A 25,342-nucleotide genomic window follows, 5' to 3' on the forward strand; every position below is an offset into this window, starting at 1 on the left:
GTTCATTCAAAAAATTTAGTGTAGGACCCCCATAAAACTTCAACTGAAGCATTCGCTAGAATGACATGTTTGGATTTGGCCAGAGAGCTTATCTCTGCAGGAATAAAAAGATCATACCAAGAAAGAATAGATAACGGAGAGACGCCTGGTTCATTCTCAGGAAACAGTGCCGTTTGTGTCCCTATGACTGAACACGGTCACATTATACTCTGTTTAGTGTGTATTTTTTTGTGTTTGAAATATTTTTTTATCTGAATATTAGCCACTTTGTGTGTATACCTATATATATGAGTGTGTGTGTCCTTCACTTTCTTTAAAACCCCTTTATGCTGAGACATTTCCCCATTTAATGATTTAAATGATGAAAATAATGATTTGATCTTTATCATACATTATATTACATCAAAGCCTTTCTGACCATATGGTTCAAACTAAAGTTTTTGTACTTCATGATGTTTTTACTTATATCAGCCTCATCTTGAAAGCTGAGCAGCAACCTTTTAAAAAGAAAGCATAAATAATGAAATCATTGAAAAATCCTTATTTTTCGAACACATAAATGGCACGGTTTCTTGAGAGTGGGTCGCCTAAGAAAAAACTTACTTTCAGAAGTGACTCTCCTTATTTCTGTGGAATGACAACAAAGAGGACAGTGAGTGTGGACAGACATGAGCGAAAACATCTACTGTAAATACGTACGGTCTGGAGTCCTCTCATCTTATAGTCAAACAGTAATAAGCATCAAATCAGCATTTTCCTACAAGTTTTGGATTTAAAGTGCACCTATTATGCTTTTTGGGATATTACATTTCATGTAGTGTGTGTTAGAGGTGTTTGTGAATGTAAAATGTCTGCAAAGTTTAAGAGATCAAAGCGCAGATAAATGGAGTTATTGTCTCCTAAAAGAAAGAAACGATTCTTAACTGCTAAAAAACGAGGCGCCTTTAATTCCAGTCTCATTTCCTGCACAAACCAACATAGTTTGTAACTAATCTCCATAATTTCAGCCTAGGCTCTTCATTGGCTGCTGGCAAATAATGTCTGCTTTGCCCCGCCTTCAAACACTGTAGTTGTTTTATCTGAGACTGGAAGGGTTTGTGTTGTTCATGTCGAGAAGACGCTGTTTTCTTCTGCCAAAGCAAATCTTTGATGAGATTGATACAGTAAAACCCACGCCATCATTACTGTTCGAATCACTGTATATCAAGAGCTGAAATTCAGATATGATAATGAGCGTTTGTTTTCAGACATGCACTGTAAGAGGTCGACCAATCACAACAGACTGGGCCGTCTGACCAATCAGAGCAGCTCTCAGAAAGGAGGGGTTTAGAGAGACTGAATCCTTGATCGAAACGTTTCAGACACTGTGAGAAAAGAGCTGAAGCTGCAATGTTATTATGAGAAAATTAAAGGGTTTTTTTTTACCTTGGATGCATGTAAACCTATTGTATGTTTTTCCTAAAACAAAATTAGGAGCCTTTAAAATAGCATAATAGGGGCACTTTAATTTCCCTGTATTCTTAGCATGGGATGAAATGGCAAGAAGGACCAAGAGAACACAGTTGTTGTTTTGCTTAAGTTTTGAATTTTAAAAAGGCTGCAAATGTTCCATGTCTCCGCTCTAACCTTCAGGATTGGCAGCGTCTTTCCTGCGGCCGGAGCTGGACGACATCAGGCTGGGCTGGTGCTCAGGGGACTTGTTGGATTTGGTGGACATCATGAGCTGCTGGCGAGCCAGACCCGGGGTGGCTGGAGGACCGCTGTGCTCCAGAGCTTTATTAAACTGAACTGAGGAGGGAACAGAATACAGTGAGACCACAGAGAGACCGTACAGAGATAAGCGTCATGTTTGTGAACATTGCACACAATGTGCGGTAAGTTTGCTTAATGTTTAATGAAATTTCACTATTTCTTTATAGTACTCTACTATTCAAAAGTCTCTTCTGCTCACCAAGGCTGCATTTATTTAATAAAAAATACAGTACACAGTAATATTGTAAAATATTATTAAAATGTAAAGTAACTATAAAAAATGTAATGTATTCCTGTGATCAAAGCTGAATTTTCAGCATCATTACTCCAGTCTTCAGTGTCACATGATCCTTCTAATGATGATTTGCTGCTCAAGAAACTGCTCATGATTATTATCAGTGTTGAAAATAGTTGTGCTGCTTCATAATTTGGTGGAAACTATGATACTTTTTAAGGACATTTTGATGAATAAAAAAGTTCAAAAGAACAGCATTTACTTGAAATAGAAATCTTTGTAATATATTATATTTGTAATATATATTATAAATGTCATAACTCTCACTTTTGATAGATTTAATGCATCCTACTGAATAAAAATATTAATATGAATAAAAATTCCCAGTCCCAGTCTTTTGAACAGTACTGTTTATTGCAATAATTGTAGTTATAATTGTAGTCTGTTTTATTATTCTCCCTTGTCATAATTTAAGCAGAGACTTTTGAGCTAAAAAGTTCAGGGGGGGGGGGGGGGTCTGGTAAACCCTACATTATGGGGACAAAATGGATAAGGATGGCAATATCTGAAATCCTTGTTCGTGTGGGGACATTTTTTGGTCCCCATGAGGAAAACAGATTATAAGTCATACTAAGTGATGTTTTTTGAAAATGTAAAAATGCAGAAAGTTTTCTGTGATGGGTAGGTTTAGGGGTCGGGTTAGTGTAAGGGAATAGAATATACAGTTTGTACAGTATAAAAATCATTATGTCTATGGAAAGTCCCCATAAAACATGGAAACACTATGTGTGTGTGTGTGTGTGTGTGTGTGTGTGTGTGTGTGTGTGTGTGTGTGTGTGTGTGTGTGTGTGTGTGTGTGTGTGTGTGTGTGTGTGTGTGTGTGTGTGTGTGTGTGTGTGTGTGTGTGCATATTTGTAAATATATATATATACAGGTGCTGGTCATATAATTAGAATATCATCAAAAAGTTGATTTATTTCAGTAATTCCATTCAAAAAGTGAAATTTGGATATTATATTCATTCATTACACACAGACAGATATATTTCAAATGTTTTTTTCATTTAATTGTGATGATTGAAAACTGACAACTAATGAAAATCCCAAATTCAGTATCTCCAAAAATTAGAATATTACTTAAGACCAATACCAAAAAAGGATTTTTAGAAATGTTGGCCAACTGAAAAGTATGAACATGAAAAGTATGAACATGAAAAGTATGAGCATGTACAGCACTCAATACTTAGTTGGGGCTCCTTTTGCCTGAATTACTGCAGCAATGCGGAGTGGCATAGAGTCGATCAGTATGTGGCACTGACAACACTGACAAAAGGTCATTGCTAAAGAGGCTGGCTGTTCACAGAGCTCTGTGTCCAAGCACATTAATAGAGAGGCGAAGGGAAGGAAAAGATGTGGTAGAAAAAAGTGTACAAGCAATAGGGATAACCGCACCCTGGAGAGGATTGTGAAACAAAACCCATTCAAAAATGTGGGGGAGATTCACAAAGAGTGGACTGCAGCTGGAGTCAGTGCTTCAAGAAACACATACGCACAGACGTATGCAAGACATGGGTTTCAGCTGTCGCATTCCTTGTGTCAAGCCACTCTTGAACAAGACACAGCGTCAGAAGCGTCTAAAGACAAAAAGGACTGGACTGCTGCTGAGTGGTCCAAAGTTATGTTCTCTGATGAAAGTAAATTTTGCATTTCCTTTGGAAATCAAGGTCCCAGAGTCTGGAGGAAGAGAGGAGAGGCACAGAATCCCCGTTGCTTGAAGTCCAGTGTAAAGTTTCCACAGTCAGTGATGGTTTGGAGTGCCATGTCATCTGCTGGTGTTGCTCCACTGTGTTTTCTGAGGTCCAAGGTCAACGCAGCCGTCTACCAGGAAGTTTTAGAGCACTTCATGCTTCCTGCTGCTGACCAACTTATTGGAGATGCAGATTTAATTTTCCAACAGGACTTGGCACCTGCACACAGTGCCAAAGCTACCAGTACCTGGTTTAAGGACCATGGTATCCCTGTTCTTAATTGGCCAGCAAACTCGCCTGACCTTAACCCTATAGAAAATCTATGGGGTATTGTGAAGAGGAAGATGCGATACGCCAGACCCAACAATGCAGAAGAGCTGAAGGCCACTATCAGAGCAACCTGGGCTCTCATAAAACCTGAGCAGTGCCACAGACTGATCGACTCCATGCCACGCCACATTGATGCAGTAATTCAGGCAAAAGAAGCCCCAACTAAGTATTGAATGCTGTACATGCTCATACTTTTCATGTTCATACTTTTCAGTTGGCCAACATTTCTAAAAATCCTTTTTTGGTATTGGTCTTAAGTAATATTCTAATTTTTGGAGATACTGAATTTGGGATTTTCATTAGTTGCCAGTTTTAATCATAAAAATTTAATGAAATAAACATTTGAAATATATCAGTCTGTGTGTAATGAATGAATATAATATCCAACTTTCACTTTTTGAATGGAATTACAGAAATAAATCAACTTTTGGATGATATTCTAATTATATGACCAGCACTTGTATATATATATATATATGTGTGTGTGTGTGTGTGTGTGTGTGTGTGTGTGTGTGTGTGTGTGTGTGTGTGTGTGTGTGTGTGTGTGTGTGTGTGTGTGTGTGTGTGTGTGTGTGTGTGTGTGTGTGTGTGTGTGTGTGTGTGTGTCTGAGTGTATAATATATGTAATTTCAAAGTATTCCAAACCTATATGACTTTCTTTCTTCTGAGGAACACAAAAGAAGATTTTTATGGTGTGAAAAATGAAAACGAGCAAGCAGGTTCCAAATGTAACGACAGGGAAGATGAGTAAATGTATGTAACGGCGTCGCACCCTCTCTGAGCTCCAGGCGTGTTTTCTGCAGCACTTCTTCAAGCTCGGAGCAGCGAGCACGTTCTTTCTCCAGCGCGGTCTTCAGGTCGCTGTACTGCAGGGGAACAGGGGTCCCGGAGGGCACGGCGGACCCCTGCGTTTGACCCTGAGCCGCAAGAGCCGCCAGCAGATCCTCTCGACGCCGGCCACCAAAAAGCCCCTGCACCCAAAACACGAGACGAAGTGAATCGCTCAGGCTCACTCCTGTGCCCAGCTACAGGAGTTCAGTATGCTAGGACTCTATCCTGCTATTCCATCCCTAGATATCCACTCAAATTAGGTGTCCCGTTCTACAACTCACATATTCAGGGCGGCTGGATATATGGATACATATATATATATATATATATATATATGAGATTTCTAATTGGCAGACGCGTTGCACGGTTAGTATGCGGTTATTGGCATATGTAGCTCCAGGGACACCTAATGCGCAGCTCAGCAAGCAGTTAGTCAGATTAGTTAATGAAGTGAATTTACAGCGGATGACTCTGACCTTTTTCTTCTTAGAGGGGTGCTCTACCTTGGCCTGCAGGAAGTCTATGAGCTTGCTCTGCTGGGTGATCGTCCCCTCCATCTTGACCTTCTCGTGAGAATACGCCGCCTGCAGGGAAGCCAGGATACTCTTAGAAAACACCTCTGGAAATGTTTGGAATGAAATCTGAAATCGCCCCCTATATCCACAATCACTATTCCCTACTTTAGTCCACTAATACTGTTCACAAGAAGGAGTGAATTAAAATGAGTGAGTGAATTCGGACAGCCGTTGAGTGTACATCAGTTGTACACTCGTTATTGCGGCGCAATGTGGGATTGAACGAGTGCACTCAAAGCACTGTGGTTTCAGACACCATACAAATCACTGTCCCCTCAAATAATGCCCTATTTAAGGGTCTAGGGGGCGATTTCGGATTCAGCATAGCATTCTGCCTTTTCTGCCGGATCACAAGTGGACGACGCTAAATACAGGTGTAAACAGGGTCTGAAACATTTTGAGCTTGTCCACTTTCAACCACTTCCAGAGGTAGTCGAAAAGACATTCAAGCTCATGTGGTCGAATGTGTTCGAACAGCCACAAAAGAACGTCTTCTCTCCACTTAACCTGATAAGTGAACATTATGGGAAGTGCACTAGACAGACGAGATTTAAACTTTGTCGCCTGAAGACCCAAGTTTAGTTTGAAGACGAAAAATGTACCAAGCACAATGTTCTCTCACAATTCCTGATTTCTAACACACACTCACAGTGTTCGGCGAGATCTTGAGCAGAAACTAAAGCTGCTGCTCTCTGTATGCTTTTCCATAGTCTCCAGGCGCATTCAAATGTAAATTATGTGAGCTTATTTTGTCCAATAGATTGAACGATCTGAAAAAATCCATACATTTACCCCATACATAGACCCTCCCCTCGAAGAAATCAGGACAGAAGTGGTTGAAAGTGAACAGAAGAGACGGATTAAAACACCAGGTGTAAACAGGAGTCTCCTTCGTCTACTTCTGATCCGATCGATAAAAACGCATCTTAACACCAGGTGTGAACAGGGTCTTAGAAGAATCACCTTTCAGTAAACAGTTGTGAAGTACATTTCAATGTAATCTATATCAGTGGTTCTCGACTGGTTTGTTCATGTGAACCACATTTTCCTATGGTCAATAATCCAAATTTGAACCAAGTATTTATTTCTCATACTGGAATTTGTAAGAATATCACTAACACTGATGAATAAAAAGTATGAGGTAAGGCCGTCCTAAACTAGTTTTTCTTACCACAATAAAGTTAGTAAGTTGATATGAGCCACCACAGCCATCAAAAAAAAATAGAAAATAAAGTGCCATTTTGGATTAAAATTAGAGTCACCATGGGAACACTCTTCCCAGCTAAAACACGGCATACTAGTTACGTAATTTATTGGTACTTTCATGACTTGCTAACTGACAATGTAACTATGATATTGCATGATCGAAATTTTGTTTGCTCGTTATATATAGTTAAGTGATATACAGCGCGCCCCGCATTTGAAGAGTGCTGCACTACGAGAACAGTATAATGTCTGACAGGACAGGAAAGTTTGTTTTTCTGAGGCGAGAGACTTTATATGGTTAAATAACGTTAGAATAATTATGTCAACTGACCGCAGATACTGAATCAGGACAAAGCATTTTTCTCAGGCACGCTTTACCTGAACTGCGTCTGACAGAAGAATCAATAGCTTTCACGTACGTCTTTCGAAATAAAAGTCATAACATTTAGAATTACATTTGTTGTTTCTTTGACTACACACTTCGTGACCCACTCAAAGCTGGTTTGCGACCCACCAGTTGAGAAACACTGATCTAAAGAACCTTTTTGTGGAATGGAAAGTTTCCATGAGTATGAAGGGCCCATAACGAGCCTTTATTTTTAAGAGTACATGTGTATGTGCACCTGTATGTTTTCCAGCTGGTACTCCAGGTCTGTTCGCTCAGTCTTCAGAAGGTCGGTCTGGTCCAGCGCGTCCTGAAGTCCTTGAGTCAGTCTGAAGATGTGGCTCTTCTGCATGTCCAGCTGCTGCTGCAGTTTCGCTTGCTGAGAGAAAAAGAAGTTTCGGCATGACACACACAGGCTATGCTATGGATGCACGACTACACGGCTTGATCATTTCAGCTCAAATCGATTTATTGATTAGGTAAATACGTGTTTTGCATGCTAGTAAAGTGAAGCACCTCGTCCATGAGCCTCTGTTTGAGTTCTCGTTCGCTCTCCAGCTTCTGCTGCAGGCTGCGCGCGTTCATCTCCAGCATGGCGTGTTTCTTCTCCAGATCGCCCAGCTGATGAACACAGAGGGAGTATGCATGTATGTAGTCATACAGCAGATGCTTTTAACCACAATGACTCTCACTTACGGTGTCAGAAAGACCTTCAGCCTTGAGTTTCTGGTCTTTCAGAGCCTGTTGCAGGACCAGGATTTCAGCTTTATGTTCCTTCACTGCCAGTTCGACTGTCTGACGAGACTCAGAGTTGCGCTGCTCTGCACGGAGTCTAGAGAACGAGAGAGAAGTTATCAAACAGTGAAGTGTTCGAGCGTCTCTTACATCAGTGTTTCTGTTATATCTATACTTGACGTTCATTATGTAACTCTTATATAACTATGAGAACTTCTGGCCCTGTGGACGTTTAGAAAATAAACTATTTTTACTCACTTACTAGTTTATTTTGTGCACTGATTATGCCCAATAGTTACATAAATATTTCACAGGAGAATTCTGTCATTTTTCTAAACCTCTAAATCTCAAATGATTTATTGTGTTTAATAGCAATCTGCAATGGAAACATTTAAAAATATTTTATAAACATTTTATAAACATAGCTAGCATTTAATGTATCCTAAACAATGACAAACATTTTATATTTGCATTACATATATCCATTTATTTATTTTTGCCACAATAAATGATCAGATAACAATCTGTTATATCTTAGTTTGCCGTTTTCATTGTATTAAAAATAATAATATAATTGTTAGGTATAAAATAACAGATTTTATATAATAATATAATTTATAGTAACTATTTATATATAATCAAAAATACACAATTATATATTTTTATATATTTTATATTTATTTTATGCTAATTAACTTGATTTAATATTATTTTTTATTATACAATTTAAAAAAAAATCTAAATTACAGAGAACAGATAGACATTTGATGACTCTTTTTTTAATTTTGAGCTTTCTAGCCAGACTTCAACTAACTGCTAGACCACGGCTCTGACATTGTCCAGTTGTGTGTGTCCAAACGTGTGTGTGTGTGTGTGTGTGTGTGTGTGTGTGTTTCTGTACCTGCTCTGCTTCTCATTGTCCAGTTGTCTCTGTATGTCTCTGGTTCTGCGCTCGGCCTGGTTCTTCTCCTCGTCCAGGGCAGATCTCCAGTTCTCCCACTGTCTCTCCTTCTCCAGGAGCTCATCGTTTAGTGTCTCCAACTCCAGCACCTGCTCCTCCAGCATTGTACATGTCGTCTTCAGTGTCTCGATGTTCTACACACACACACACACACGTTGGGTTTCCATGTTTTATGGGGAGTTTCCATAGACACAATGATTTTTATACTGTACAAACTGTTTATCTTCCCTTTCACTAACCCGACCCCCAATTGAAAAATTTCTGCATTTTTTAAATTTTCAAAAAACATCACTTAGTTTCAAGTTTCAAGTTTGTATTTATTTATATAGCACATTTAAAAACAGCAAACAGGGCTGACCAAAGTGCTGAACAATACACAAGATAAAGAACAAAGACAAACCACACAATCATGACAGAAGCTCACAATGAATTAAAAGCTAAAGAAAAAAAATAGGTTTTAAGAGAGGATTTAAAAACAGTTACAGATTGAGCAGCTCTGATGTAAACCGGAAGACTGTTCCACAGCCTAGGGCCAGCAACAGCAAAGGCTCTGTCCCCTCTATTCTTTAACCTAGATCTGGGGACAGACAGAAGTCTCTGATCACCAGACCTCAGGTTTCGTGTGGGGTTGTGTGGACAGAGTAGCTCAGACAAATAGCTCGGTGCCAGATTATTTACGGATTTAAAAACAAATAAAAGAATTTTAAACTCGATTCTAAAATGCACAGGTAGCCAATGCAGAGATTTTAAGATAGGTGAAACATGATCAAATTTGCGTTTTCTTTTGAGGAACTTTGCAGCAGCGTTCTGTACTAATTGGAGACGCGCAATAGACTGTTTGGGTATGCCGAAGTAGAGAGAGTTGCAATAGTCCAACCGCGATGTAATGAGCGCATGGATTGCAATCTCTAGTGTTTTCTCAGAAAGGGAGGATTTAATTTTAGAGAGAAGACGTAACTGAAAAAAGCAAGAACTAATCACCGCATTGATTTGTTTTTCAAATTTCAGGTTTTGATCCCAGAGAACACCTAGGTTCTTAATGCAAGTTTGATTTATTATAAGCTGTTTTCATCATGGGGACCAAAAATGTCCCCACAAGGTCAAGGATTTATTTTGGATATTGCCATCTCTGTGGGGAAATTTTGTTCCCATAATGTTTACCGATGCACAACCAATGTCAACCAATGTTTACCAGGCCACACATTACACACACACACTTGCACACACTTGCACTCACACGCACACACTTGCACACACATGCGCACACTTGCACTCACACGCACACACTTGCACACACGTGCACATGTCATTTTCTATGTCTTATCCAGTTGTTCATAAATTTATTTAATTTGAATGATATACATTTTTTTTAATTTTCCTTACATTTATTTTCATTATAGAAGTTTTCCATGATTTTCTAAAGATTTTATTGATTTCCAAGACTTTTTCCAGGCGTGGAAAGTACAATTTTAAAGTTACCAGATATTTCCAGGTTTCTATGACACTTATAATGTTACTCAAACAGCAATCATTTAATTTTCCATGGCTTCCAGTGCTTTAAGTGGGCCGGTACGCGCCGGTACTCAGTACCGCCACTTCCAAATATAGCTCTTGAGCGTACCGCCACCTCTCCGTGCACCCAGAACGTGCTTTTAGCGTACCGGTACTCTCATTTGCACATCTGTTTTAATCCTTTGGCTGCGCTGCCGCTTTTCAGAGCGCCCTTCACAATGCACGCTTCCTAATTCGTCCCACCGAGAGCAGAGACTACATTACCCATACACCCTTGAGTTTTACAAGTGGAAAGCGCATGTGTCGCTTTTGCCGCTGTCAGTTTCAACCAACGTGGTCCCGAGAGGGAGTGTGAACCGCGCAACCATAGCTGCTCGGTTAAAATACAAATACAATGAACACTATGGTTATTATGTTTTATAATTTATTTTATGTACATTGTGTTCAAAATTTTTTCAATACCCTTTTGCACATTTTATTAATGTTCAGTAGCTCTTTCTACAGTAGCTCTTTCTAAGGTAATTTTTTTCAATACCCTTTTGCACATTTTATTTAATTTCAGTAGCTCTTTCTAGCTCAAGCAGATCCATAAACTAATAAAAGGATTTATTATTTTTTATAAGGTCGTCTGTTGACTGCTGTATATAAAAGTCAGCAAAAAAATTTAAAAAAATAATAATAATAATAGAGTACCGGCACCTCTTTTGGGCCACTTAAAGCACTGATGGCTTCCATGGCCAATTTTTATAATTACAGGATGAAATTTTTTTTGTCATGATTTTGTATTTTACAGCAGCATTGCTGTTCATCACGGCGCTGAATAATATCCAATATGTCCATAGAGATGTGTTTTGCATTTGACGTACAATAAGTGTATTGAAACAGTGGCCAGTTGCACACTGACAGTGTTCATCATTTGTGCTGTGCGTTGGGGTGTGTGAAGAATGGTGGTAAAATTAAAATAATCAGAATAATGAAAATGGCATGTAAACGGGAGTGAATAGGGTTGTTTATGTCATGTAAACATCTTACTGTCCTTCCTCTGATTATTGTAAAAATAATAAAATCACATTATAAGTGCACATGTAAACATAGTTAATGTGTAGCAGATAAAACATTTATTAGTATTTTACAAGTACCGGTATATAACATTTTATAAGTTGAATACGTTTTATTTAAATAAATCGTATTAATATTTTTTTATTTAAATACATTTTCATTAGGCTATAGAAGTTTCCAAGACGTTTTTTCAGGCCTGGAAATTACCATTTTAAAACGACCAGATATTACGCTTAGACCCTTGATAAAATGAAACAGATCAGCGATAACTTATTCAATACATCTGCTGCAAAACCAACAGACAGGATCTGAGGAACTGCAGGAGGACAGCCGGTAATACGCTGATAGATATGGAAAGGAAGCAGCAGATTTTTCCTTTTTGACTTTCATTATCAGATCCGGAATTCAGAGTCGCTGCCCATCGGAATTGATTCCCGGAGAGCCGGTAGGAACTTGAGGGTGTCTCGCATCCGGCAGATGTGCTTGGAAGTGCATGTCAGTAAAAGGACTGAATATTACCATGTTTCACAAAGACACAGGACCGAAAGAGAAAGAGAGAGTCTCCAAATATAGCCTGGGTGCTTTTGCCCCTGTGAAGTCCAACGCTGGCAGGGCAGAGGAGAGCAGCGAGTGAATATGACACATCTCTGCCTCCTACCAGCATCTATGATTACCATCCGCTCCTGTTATACAACAGCGAGGACTGCACACCTACACACGCGTCCCACGCGCATACATCACCGCACACACACACACACACACACACACACCTCTCATCTCCCTGCGCCATCATCAGACAATACAATAGAACCGGCGAGCATCATTTTACAGTTTAATAAACAGCTTTGTTTTAGTTCTGAGGAGGAAAGCTGTGATTTGCTGTTTATTTGTTGTGTCATCACTTTTCAAGAACGAAAAATTTATAACGAAAAGTTATTAAAGACATCGTTAAAATAGTCCAAGTGACTACAGTGGCTCAATCTTAAGTTTATCAAGCGAGGAGAACACTTTTTGTGCGCAAAAACAAACAAAAATAACGACTTTATTTCAACTCTTAATTTAACTTAATTTCCTTCTCTGCGGGCCTCGAGTGAGTTCACTAGTGTAACAGCGCAGCGCTTCTGTGTTGTATGTCACACGCATCACACACATGACCAGCGTCGGCCAATAGTGAGCCTACGTGTGACGTAGATCTACGCAATCACACTACGTTAACTGACTCGAGGCCCACAGAGAAGGAAATGAATAGTTGAAATCCCCCCCCCGCTTATATAGTACGCTCGTAATGATGATTGACAGGACTGAATGTTTAGGCTCCTCCCGAACCTACGTTTTGAACTTAACTTAAATTCTTACATTATGCCCCTTTATGTCACTTTTGAGATGCTAATGACAGCTAAGCATCCTCTTTAGATTGAGCAATCATCAGTTATAACGATGCGGTGGGGCTTTAAATTCATCCCCATCTCTCTCCCGCCGCGTCCACTGATGGGAGCTGTGTGTGTGTGTGTGTGTTCCCTCCACCTGTTTCTGGTTGTTGAGGTGCATCTCTCGGTCGGCCACCTCGTGGCGCAGGCGCTCCAGGTCCTGCTTGAGCTGCAGTCTCTCCTCGTTCTCGTCCGTGGCCTCGTCCAGCTGTTTGGACAGGTAGAAGTTCTGTCGGTTGAGGTCTGCGTTTTCCTGCGTGAGCTGCGTCAACTGCTCCTCCAGGTCCGTGATCACCTGATGCAGGTGCAAGAAAAAAAACAGTCATGGAATTATGTTATATACTGTATATGACACACACTACTGTTCAAAAGTAAGACATTTTTCAAAGAAACTAGTAATTTTATTCAGAAAGAATGCATCAAATTGATCAAAGGTGACAGTAAAGACATTTATAATGTTACAAAAGGTTATTTTCCAAATAAATGCTTTTCTTTTATACTCTCTATTCATCAAAGAATCCTGTAAAAACAATTATCACGGTTTCCACAGAAATATGAAGCAGCGCAACTGTTTTCACCACTGATAATAATGAGAAATATTTATTGAGCAGCAAATCATCATATTAGAATGATTTCTGAAGGATCATGTGACACTGAAGACTGGAGTAATGATGCTGAAAATTCAGCTTTGATCACAGGAATAAATTACAGTTTATAATATATTCAATTAGAAAACAGCTATTTCACAATATTATAATTTTACGGCCTTGCTTATAAAGGCACAATGTATTTCAACAACAATAAAAAATCTTACAAACTTTTTACAGAATGATAGCCATATACTATGTGGTTTTCATACAGGATGGTATCTAAGAATATAGATAAGCTGCAAAGTGGTCCATCTTACTAAAAATGTCAGAGGTATGTGTGCTAACAAACTGATTCCCAGCGTGATCATATCCTGATGCCATTCCCTCGTCTTTCTTCCTAATGTCTTCCTGTCGCTCTAGACAGTCCTGTCCTAAAAAACCCCTGCAGTGTAACAGGCGTGTGTTTAATCCTGTCAGAAATGTTCTTAAAGACTTTAACATCACTCCAAGCATGATGCAGAGTAACTCTGAACTTTATCAGAAACATTTTTAGAAGTGTTTTCTCGTTTCACTTCACACATTTGCAATGCTTCAGAGCACTTCCATCTGACAAACAGAAGAGATGCAGGTTTGCATGAAACTGCAGTGCTGGTCTAGGAGAGCAGCGGTGCCAAACACTCCTCTGGTGCGGAGGAGGTTTCTGTGCTCATTATTATTGTCATTACTGTTAAAGGCACAGCGCCACGCTCACACACACTGACCAACTAGTGACCAAAGACACCCTTTTTGCCCTGCTCTAGTGTATTTAGCCTGTGTTTAGGTTCACCTACTAAATCCTGTCTTCTTCTGAGTGGCTGTCTGTATGATGCTATGCGGTTTCTGTGGTTTCTTGGATGGTTCCTAGGTGTTTTATAATATTGTTCAAGTGGAAATCTGATAGATTAGAAAAGTAATAGGATAAGATGGGAAAGATGCCTCACTTATAAAGGGTTATTATCACAAACTAAAACTATTAAAACCAGTTTTATCATTTAAATGAAATTAAATGAATAGAATAAAGTAAAATGAAATGAAAAATAAAAATAAAATAAAAATATTAGTTGAAAATTAGAAATGTTGCCCTGGCATTAAACTGAAATAAGTTTAAATTGAAGCACTGAAAATATTATCTAGAAATAAATAATAAATAAAACTTAAAAAAAAAAAAACCTAAAAAGTAATATTTAAGTTTAGCACAGTATAATTTTTTTTAAGGTTTTTCGTAGTGATTAAAACAAATATTATTGCATTATGTTTTACAAGAAAATACTATTTCAGTCTTTCTACTTTAAAAGTTCATGTTTAATTCATTTTGTTACTTTCCATTTCTTTGTAATTAATTGTGAAATTTCATAGCAACTTCTGAGTAAAAATTACGTGATTATGTATCAGCTAATGTGCCATCCCTTGCAGAATGTTTTAAAGTTGCTTCCTTCTACTCGTAGATATTATCTGCCATTTTGTCGGACTAATAGATTTTAAAATTATTTTGTTCTTTTGTTTAAAAAATAGATTTAAGAATTCCATTGAAGGATTTCCCTCAGTTAGCCTATAAGTTTTAATAAATAACGAAGACATCTGAAATTTACTTATTGAATAATAATCCCAGAAATTTCATTAAGTATTAAATTAAAACACGAATAGACACATCAAGCTTCAATAGTCAACAACATAACATAATGTCATAGCTCACTATTTGTCAGAGACACAAAATTAGATCAGTTAACCTCTAAACTATTTTGAATATTTAAATCTCAGCAATATTAATATTTTGATTAATTGACAAAATTAAGAAGAGAATATACATTCATTAAATGGATTTTGTGCCAACTATGGTAAAAAGAAAAAAATTAAGGTGTTAAAAAAACACCTTAGCACTGTTTCCAGTGATGCACATGCATTTAATATGCCTTTAATAAACTAAAAAAGTGCATAGGAATACAATATTATTTCATACACTTACTGTACAAAATACAGCTCAAAAATTGAGAAGATCGAAAGCATGTTTATCAGAAAGAAGCTGTCACCCAGGGGCTGGGATTATAAGAGCTTACGAAAGACAGATCGAAGAACAAGCGTCGCTCTCCTGTCTGAGACTGACAGCAAAGATTCAGACACTTCAACGCTGAGAATAACTATTACCCTTAACCATAAGTATGAGCAACAGTAATAGTTTCCCATCTTATCAAAACAAGCCCCTATGTATTTCCAAGTTTAGAAGTTCATCTGAGCTCCAGTTACAATTGCAAAGGAGTAAGATGAAGGAGAAATGTAATATCAGGCCTCAGCACAGAAGAGAAGACGAGCGTCTGAAAACAGCGCTGGGCCGGGTGAGAATATTGCATGGGTTGAGCTGGAGCGCTGGAGATGCTCAAACAGCTTGAGTGTGGGTGGACAGTGAAAGTAGGGCAGAGATGCACTGAGCTGGATAATAATCAAACACACTCCAGGGCCAATGCAAACAAAAGCACCTATTCCTGACATCAATGACTGCGGGATGAACAACTCCCTGGATGTCTGAAAACAGATGCATTTGATAATGGTGGACGGCGTTATTTTACACTAACTGTTTTTTGATTTTTTGCTGTTGCTTTTGTTTTTTTGTTTTTTTGGGGGGGATGGGGTCTAAAAATAACTTGATATATTAATATAGTAATCTAATAATCCAATACCAGGATATATTGGTTGCTTGACATGATATCAATAACAGTGTGACATGCTATACTTCATCTAAACTATTTTAATTATTTTATAAATATCATACAATACATTCTGCTTATTATTAACTGGTTTTAATTAAGAGATTATTTGTGTTGAGATATTTGTATTAATTGAACTGGGGGGGAACTTGACTAAATGATGAATATCAAAAGCTCGAGGTCATTATATAATATATATTTTTTAAAGGTATTAATACTTTTAATTGGCAAGGATGCGTTAAATTGATTAAAAGTGACAGTAAAAACATTTAGAAATGTTACAAAAGATTTCTATTTTAAATAAATGCTGTTCTTTTGAGCTTTCTAATCATTAGAACGATTTCTGAAGGATCATGTGACACTGAAGACTAATGATGCTGAAATTAAGGAATAAATTACATTTTACAATATATATCCAAATAGAAAGCAGTTATTTTAAATAATAATAACATTAATTCACAATATTACTGTTTTTACTGTATTTCTGATCAAAAAATGCCTTGGTAAGCACCGGAGGCTTATTAAAAAACATTTTAAAAATCGTACAGCCTCAAACTGTTGAACGATAGTTTACCGAAATTTTATTCGGGTATTTATTTCGTCCACTTTAGACATCCTACATACTTTGCAACTACTGTACATGTCAACTAACTCTTGTTAATTTGTAAATAACTCTCATTAGAGTATTAGAAGACTGTTAGGTTAGTAGAATAAATTGATGTGTAGTTACAAAGTTACTTATAGTTAGTAGAATGTCTAAATGGGATATTGAAATAAAAAGTAAATAAAATCTTGATATTGGGGGGGAAAAGTGCTTTTTATTCAATGATTTAGTTCCTGTTCAGATATTTTATTATGGAAACTGAAACAGCATCTGCATATTCTGTCTGTACAGGTTAAACTGATGTGGGTCAGATGATGTCACATTTGATGAGTCAAATACAGAGAAAAGCTAATTTGCATACCGCACAGCTGTCACGCAGGGCATCAAACTTCCGCTGGATTTCATCCCGATGGGCCTTAAAAAAAAGAAACAAAATGAGAGTGAAAACTGGCATGTTTGCATGAAGTGCACACTCTACCAGAGAGTTCTGCAGTAAAGTGTGTTTGAGCAGAGCGCTGTGAAATGAACTCGAGTGTCATGACAGGTGTGATGTCATGCATGAGAGCGACTGGGCGCGAGGATGAAACCAGCGTGTACCGCAGAGGAGCGTGGGAAGATGTTTACAGCACAGTGAAGATGAGGAGCACAATGGTCCACAGAGAGATTATTCAGAAACACATGATTATTCACTACGATGAGACATATAAAGGAGATGAGTGGAGTCGGCTATATGATGGTAAGAAATAATATAGATTATATCAACTGATCCTCCCACAGAAGCGAGTTTGAAACTTTAGCTTGTCAAGCTACAAACTACTTGGTTAAATTACAGTCAATCTTACTTATGTTACTTAACCCTATAAACACTACTGTGCCATATTTGATACGCAAATTTCTATGGCCTCTAAATTATAGAAATGATCAAATCTTCTTGGTAATAAGCACACTTGGCAATAAAGCTCTTTCTGATTCTGATTCACTGTTGCACCAAAGCTATTATCCCTTCTGTCGTCTGATTAATAGTTCATGCTTTTTGTGCAAGTAAAATCTTTTAGTATAATTGTAAAAATGTCCACCTTCAGCTCGTGGTTCACATGTCTTTATGCTGTGCAATCTACACTGATTTATATGAAGTAAACATAAGCATAACTTTTATATTTTTAGCAATATTTCAAGATGAACACTTCTTGGACAGAAGCAACTTCGATTTATTTACATAATTTTTTTTAGAAAAATCATGTTCAAATGTGAGTATCAAAGATGATAATCGGGCTTTTGAGGAAGGTTTATTTGTTCATATCTCAATCATTTATTGCATTATATGCCTTTAAACTGCAGAGATTGATCATAAAACTAAGCATTTAAATATCATCTTACTAATCCCTATCATTGGAAGATATAGAGAGACGTCGATATTTATACGCATTTTATGTAAGTATCTGCTGTGATTCTCAGTGATTTACATTACAAGCCTCAAAATGTCATCTTACTTTTTAAAACATCATATTAGTAAATATAAGCAAAAACTTTTTAAAACATCATATTAGCACCAAAATGCATTTTTCTCAGTTTGAGCCTCTGAATAAAACTGAGGTGTTTTTCCTCCTCGAGCTCCATGAGACTATATGAGCCATAAAAGCCCGATGCATTAAATATGATACTCAAGAAAAAAACACAAATGCAAACTTTTTTTTTTTGATTTTGTCTAAAGTTTCAATAAACGGTTCCATTTTTATTTTTAATGGGGAAAAATGCTTTTTTAAACTTTTATGTCAAATGTCAGGTTTTACAAAGTTAAAAATATAAAACTAACCACCATTAAGCTATCTTTTGCCAAGCTATTTAATATAGCTAATGCATAAACAATCTACCCTTTTGAAAAAGTAGTTTCCTGAATGTTAAGCTACTAAAAAACTAAAAACTACATCCTATTAATTAATAACTGTTAAAGACATTTTAAACTGCACTATGCTACACTGCAGATCTCAGTAAAATACAAATGTCTTAACTTTTGACATTCCGCTTAAATGATGAGGAAGGAAGGAGATGTTCCTCCTGGTTGATTGATCACGATGTAAGGCCTCACCCTGAGGACGGTGATCTCCTCCTCGGCCTCTGCAGTTGTCTCCTCCAGCTCGGTCTTGGCCTGATGAAGCTGGTTCTCCAGTGCGTGTCGTGCTGTCTGCAGACTGCTGATCTGAGCTTCTCTCTCCTGCAGGGACAGCGTGAGCTCCGACACCTGCCTCTTGATCTCCAGCTTCTGCTCCTCGTGCTCCAGACCCATCTGTGGAGGAACAGAGCAGGACCACAGTTACTGGGTGAACCTCTGGAAAACACGTCCAGGTCACATTTCACTCCAAAATCAATTAGTAATTATATTTCGGTCATGACAACTCTCTGAGTGTTTGGCATGGTAATATATACAGTGCTTAGCATAAGTGAACACACCCATGCTAAAGTTGACTAAAAAGAGGAATAAAAAATCATCTTTTTGAAATTGATCTTAATGCTTCAATGTAAAAAATGAGGGAAAATCCAACCTTTAAGGACACCAATTTTCTTTGTGAATGAATAAACTATGTTAAATTCCCATAGAGGCAGCAGATTTTTATTTAAAAAAATTTTTTTTTTTTTTTTTTTTTTCTATCCATCCTGATAAAATTCCCTTGGCCTTTGGAATTAAAATAACCCACATCATCACACACCCTTCACCATACCTAGAGATTGGCATGGGACACTTTCCATAAGATCATCTCTCAATGCAATTCATACCAGCTATTAGGCTAACTGAAATAACACCATGCCAATCTCTAGGTATGGTGAAGGGAATGTGATGATGTGGGGCTTTTCTAATTCCAAAGCCAAGGGAACATTATCAGGATGAATAGTATCCTGGATCCATGAAATAACTGGCCTTTAAAAATCTAAATCTGCCTGACTCTATGGGAATTTAACATAGGGGTGTCCTGACTTATGCAACCTGTATTTTAAGGAAGAACATTTATTTATTTACGATACATTATTCATTCACAAAGAAAATTGGTGTCCTTAAAGGTTGTTTTTTTCCTCATTTTTTAAATTAAGGCATTAAGATCAATTTCCAAAAGATTATTTTTTATTCCTCTTTTTAGTCAACTTTAGCATGGGTGTGTTCACTTATGCTATCCACTGTATGACGATGTTGATATGTTTAGTCTCGGTGGAATAGATCTGCTACGCTGCTGCTGCTGCGGGACTTGCCACTGCCAATACATACACAACACGCTGCTGTGAGCAAGTAAGACGTGCTGCTGCTGTACAATATAGGGTACATGAATTACCCGTAGCAGATCTATACAGGTGGAGCTGGGGAAGGTGGAGGGTTTCTGAAAGAGCACTGCAACTGCTACAGAAAATGCTGACCAAGTATTCGAAGGTTGAGCCGCGAGCTCATTGGCAACTGATACAGCAGGAATCAATCATGATTTTTATCTTAATTCAAATCAACAAATTAAAGGCAGTACAGTAATGAGAATATGAAAAATGCAGAGAATGATGCAAAACATCTTAATGCATTAAAAAATAGACTTAAATTTTTATGGCAAAATCTAATTTCTAATTTGATTTTGGGGTGAAATATGGTTCAGAATTCCCCCGAATACATCAAATGAATTTTATTTATATTGCACTTTTTACAATATGCACCGTGTCATGATGTCAATGATTATAATATCTTAACATCTTCATGACGTACAGTTGCATTTAACAGATTAGAGCTAGAGCATCAATTTCAAAACTCATAAAAATCCTTCATCAGCCCCACTGCAGATTAGAAACTATGGGACAGAGAGCTTTCTCTTGTGCCGCCCCAGGGTTATGGAATGAGCTTCCTTTGAGTGTTCGTAGTGCTCCCACATAAGCACTTTTAAGAAACTGTTGAAAACCCACCTTTTTAAAATTGCTTACCATGTTTAAGTGTTAGTTGCTGATTAGGGTATTGGCTTGTTTTATATTGTTTTTTGTATATTGTATTATTTATTGAATTATTTGAGTTTTATGTGTCTTTTACTCTGTTAATGCTTTGGGTGTAAGAAAATCGCATTATAAATAAAATGTATTATTATTTTGATATTGGGCTGAAATATGGTTCAGAGCTTCTTTTTTTACAGTCTAGGTTCAGTTCAGAGTCATAAAATGTTCTCTCACCTCTCTGAGTCTGGCCTCTAGTTCCAGCACTCTGCTCTTGTTAGTCTGTTCCTGTTGTGTCAGCTTCTCCAGATGTTCCTCCAGCTTTGCATTCTGGGCTTCCAGTTTTCCAGCCTGAGATTCCAGATAGAACTTCTGCTGCCTGAGTTCAGATATCATCTCCTCTTGGGCTTTCCTAAAGATTATAAACAGAACTTCTAGGAGAAATACCCCTAGCTGCTGGAAACGAAAGGGTGTTTTGGATAACCAGCAACACAACATCTCCACACCAGGGGTGCGTTTCCCAAAAGCATCGTTAGCTAACTGTTCGCAAGTTCCGTCGTTATCAGCATAGTTCAACGAGTCGGTGTTTCCCGAAACCTTAGTGCCAACGAACATTCGCAAACAGCATCGCAAACTTGTGGCGCTGGAACGACAGCTCTCGACCTGTGGTTAGAAGCAGAGTTTCTTTTTTGCATGACATGTGGACTCAATAAATCCTTATCTTGAGCAAAATAAGCGAGCTGACATTCAGTACAAGTACAACCCGTGTTTTTAATTTCAAATACATACAAATGTCATTTACGTCTTTTAGTTTGTCACGAGATTTAAAGCCGAGGTAATCTAACCAGGGGTGTGTTACCATGTATCGTTGGAGAAATCAACTAGCTAGTCACAACTGTTTCCTAAACCCGCATTGTCGCAAATTGGTCGTTCAACCATGTTGGTTAATGATGTCACGCAGGTAGTGGAGTAATAACTACATTTAATACATCTGTTTGAGATCAAGTTAACGCTAGATGTTTTACAGACATGTCATCTGAGAACTATTTCTCATTGTTCTCAGTTATTTTGCATTATTTCCAGATTCAATCATAAGCTCTTTCTTACGTAGTAGAGCACGTACGCACATGCGCACTCTTCAAAAATGACGCTTTAAATCTCTTGACAAACTAAAAGACGTAAATGAAATTTCCTCTATGTATTCTAAATAAAAGATATAAATTGCACTTAATGTCAGCTTTCTTATTTGGGTCAAGATAAGGATTTATTGAGTCCACATGTCATGCGAACAAGAAACTCTGCTTCTAACCACAGGTGGAGAGTTTGCGAATGTTCGTTAGAACGATGGTTTCGGGAAACACAGACTAGTTGAACTTTGCTGATAATGACACACTTTCGACCATTGTTGGCTAACGATGCTTTTGGGAAACTCACCCGTGGTGGGGACATCATTAGCACTCCAGCATCTAAAACACGACACATACTCTCTATGTTGTTCTTTTTCAGCAGGGATAACATGAAACTGCTATGAAAGCCGTAATATAATGCAAATACTGGGTCATCGTTCATTAACTTTGTGCTTAACCCAGAAAATCTGCCTTCATGGCACATTAGCCTGAAATTAACCTTTACATTCACCCATTTCAAATACAAATATCCATGGTTCGTTCATGTGAATGGCATGTAAATGCTATTATGTGAGAGCACGAAACCGTTGCAAAAAAAATACTGTGGTGGTACTATAGTAAAGTGACTGTATCAGACATCTACACTTGACCTCTAATGCAAACTACTTATAAAGAATACCATGATATTTGTCCAAACAAATGAGTCTTACTGTGTATTTTACCACTCTACAGTGTGTGGCACAACATGAATCAGAATTGCTGATTGCTTTTATATAACAACGGGCAACTGCAATATGATGAAAGACAAATATTAAATAAATAATTCAGGGCCCAGAGGACAGAGGGTAGTGAGTGGTTGCGCTGGGTAACATGGCCAAGGTCGCCTTCCAGTTTGTCAGCAATTTCATAGATTCCGCGGCGATTAAATCGATATTCTCGAAGCAGTTTTTCATCGCTAAGATGATCCAAAGGGTTCTCCCTATCCCTAAAAATTCTTCTTGGCACATAATTATCTTCAATTGGTTCCATAAATTCAGCCATGTCGTCTTTTTTTTGTCCGCGTTACTCTTAAGGTAAAGTTTTCCTAACCTTAAACTGTACTTAGGAAAATGACAGTTAAGGGGCTTTATGCAACACTTAACGGTTTTTAAGGGATTCCTTAAGTGAAAAAACAGCATTTAAGGGAAATTCTAAGTGTTTATGACGTTTCACTTAAAGAAACCCTTAAGTACCATATAAGGGCATTTTCTGCAACACCCTTAAGTTTAAGGGAAACATAAGGGCGAACTTAAGGGAAAATTACACTTAAGGTGCTTTATGCAACCGGGCACAGGTGTCTAACAGCACAAACCCTCTTTTGGCATTAAAAAACTACTGTCAGGATTTACTAAAGAAACAAAGTGAAAAATGAGCGCTGAAAAGGCGTGTACACGGTTATTTTTGCGGCTGACCTTATTGCATACTGTATGCATTTGTAGGAGTTTCCCTTTCAGACGCAACATTTATGGGAGGAGAGTATTTAAATGAATCGTGCAAGGTGATTTACTAAGGTTTGCGCTAGTCAAGTTACTGGTATTTTGCACCATTATTTAACATCTTAACTCATATCACTGAATCATCTCCAGTGTACATGGTCATGCATGTGAACTCACATGTTTTTCTGCGTGTAAAGGCTGCTATTGGCTGCCAGTTTGTTGGCCTCGGACAGCTCAGTGATTCTCTGCTCCAGATTGGTCATCTTTGACTCCATGGCATTGATCGTCTACATGAAACAAGTAAATTACACCACATCATTGAGAGTAAAACCTTGGTCAACAAGTATGCTGTACTTTACACGTATGCAGACCCTGATTTCACCAGGTGAAACATCTTTGTTGATCCTGGAACAACATTCCAATCAACCAATCAGATTTGAAGGGACAAGTTTACAGTTTAGGCTTACAACCAGGGTTAGGTGCTTCTACATCAGTGTTATTCACCTATCATTTCCCTCTGATTTTAGGGATAACCTATGGGTAGGGTAAGGTTTAGGGATATGGTTAGGTTATATTTTCAGATCAGGAATATTGCTGCAGGATCAACCAGGAACTCTGCACAAAGTTTTGCAAACTCTGCAAAATCAGGATGTGCAAGTATAATACAGTATAGTCTTCTCAAAATGACTGGTAAATTAAATTTTTTTTTAACAAGACCAGCCTTTCTATAGTATTAGTATTTCCAAGCAGGTTATTATAGTTAACTAAAACTAAAACCATAAAACATCTGTTACTTGGAATAAAATGAATTTAATTAAAATACATTAAAAAAACGTATTTCAGCTAGATTCCAAAGAAAACTGTTTAGTTTAACTTGATGTACTAAAATAACTAAAACTGAAATAAAAATTAGTACAAACTATAAAGACATATTTAAATAAATCTGATAAAAATGACAAAAACATAAAACAACAAAAAACTTAAACTAAAATGAAAAAAAAAAAAAAACTAATTCAAACTATAAAAACTATAATAGTATCTCAATCATACTAAAATAACACTGGTACCGAGAACCAATTCGATTAATAAGTCAATTCGGTTCTGAGTTTTTCATTTTATTACCAACTTTTCACTTGACCTTTTTAAAGCAAAGTTTAACAGAAAAATATTTGATCACTACATGCAAACACTACATGTTTTAATGAATTATGTACTGTATGATTAGAAACAGGCTGATGGTAAAACCTGCTGGGCATTACTGCCTGAGACACTTACTAATAATTAGTTATTATTAACTCATTTCATTTATTTAATATAATTTTGTTTTTTTAAACACTTACTTTTAAAAAGCAGTAAAAAAATCCACGTTTAAACTTGCCTTTGTATTTCGTACTTATTATTTTTTATCAGATTTTTTGTTTTTAATGTCTGTCACTCTTATTTTGCTTTCTTGTATATATGTGGATGTAAAGCACTTAAAAATTATTATTTTCAAATATAAAAAAAAAATAGTTAGATTTGGCTGTTGTAGTGAATCATAACATTTTACTGGTATTGGTACCAACTACAGAAACTTTGGTATTGTGACAATACTAAAGTAGTATAATGGTAAACTTATTTGTTATTTTGCGAATGCTTTCATGTAAATTGACTGATTTACTAGAAGGAAAGCGCTCAACTAGAATGATTGTCTCGCCAAAGGATCAGTGTTAATGTGTTAGGTCACACTTTCATTCCCCAAATAAAATACACTAGGCTCTCAGGAAAAGCAAAATAACATGTGGTACCGCTGTCTGGTCACTGATCACTTTCCCCCGCTCACGAGCCTCCTCCTCAAAAGCGCTCTGCTTGGACTCCAGCAATTCCTTTTCAGCCAAATCAGCCTTCATTTGAGTCTCTAACACCTACAAAACACACAAGCACTGGGTTACCACTGTACACCTGACAAATGAACAGACACGATCTTCAAAATGAGGCCTTTAAATGCTTAATCTGAATCCAAAGACAAACATGATTCAGTTTTATTCAGTCACTGTAAATTTAATAACAAGCACTAAAGCTAGAGTATATTAGTCCTGTGCAAACGCCACGATGGAGGTAAACCG

The 25,342-nt window shown here is 37.4% G+C and overlaps 1 protein-coding gene across 3 annotated transcripts in view; it reads right to left on the bottom strand.

The window, feature by feature from the left end:
- The window catches only part of citb (citron rho-interacting serine/threonine kinase b), a 56,671-nt gene that overhangs the window by 15,996 nt on the left and 15,333 nt on the right, over positions 1-25,342 (bottom strand). For 2 of the 3 annotated variants that reach the window (XM_077224478.1, XM_077224477.1), the window contains exons 10-23: positions 25,025-25,141; positions 23,415-23,524; positions 20,873-21,047; positions 18,774-18,971; positions 17,049-17,102; positions 12,853-13,050; positions 8,698-8,891; positions 7,758-7,893; positions 7,578-7,682; positions 7,300-7,440; positions 5,372-5,479; positions 4,837-5,035; positions 1,627-1,788; positions 604-627 (exon numbers count right to left, since the gene is read on the bottom strand). In XM_077224478.1, coding sequence (XP_077080593.1) covers positions 604-627; positions 1,627-1,788; positions 4,837-5,035; positions 5,372-5,479; positions 7,300-7,440; positions 7,578-7,682; positions 7,758-7,893; positions 8,698-8,891; positions 12,853-13,050; positions 17,049-17,102; positions 18,774-18,971; positions 20,873-21,047; positions 23,415-23,524; positions 25,025-25,141 — 1,921 coding nt within the window. The remainder of the gene's footprint in view (positions 1-603; positions 628-1,626; positions 1,789-4,836; positions 5,036-5,371; positions 5,480-7,299; positions 7,441-7,577; positions 7,683-7,757; positions 7,894-8,697; positions 8,892-12,852; positions 13,051-17,048; positions 17,103-18,773; positions 18,972-20,872; positions 21,048-23,414; positions 23,525-25,024; positions 25,142-25,342) is intronic. The other variant, XM_077224479.1, reaches the window with a different exon arrangement.

The sequence above is a fragment of the Siphateles boraxobius genome, unplaced genomic scaffold, assembly GCF_051911475.1.
Source record: "Siphateles boraxobius isolate OS27281-9 unplaced genomic scaffold, OSU_SipBor_1 9, whole genome shotgun sequence".
Classification (NCBI taxonomy): domain Eukaryota; kingdom Metazoa; phylum Chordata; class Actinopteri; order Cypriniformes; family Leuciscidae; genus Siphateles; species Siphateles boraxobius.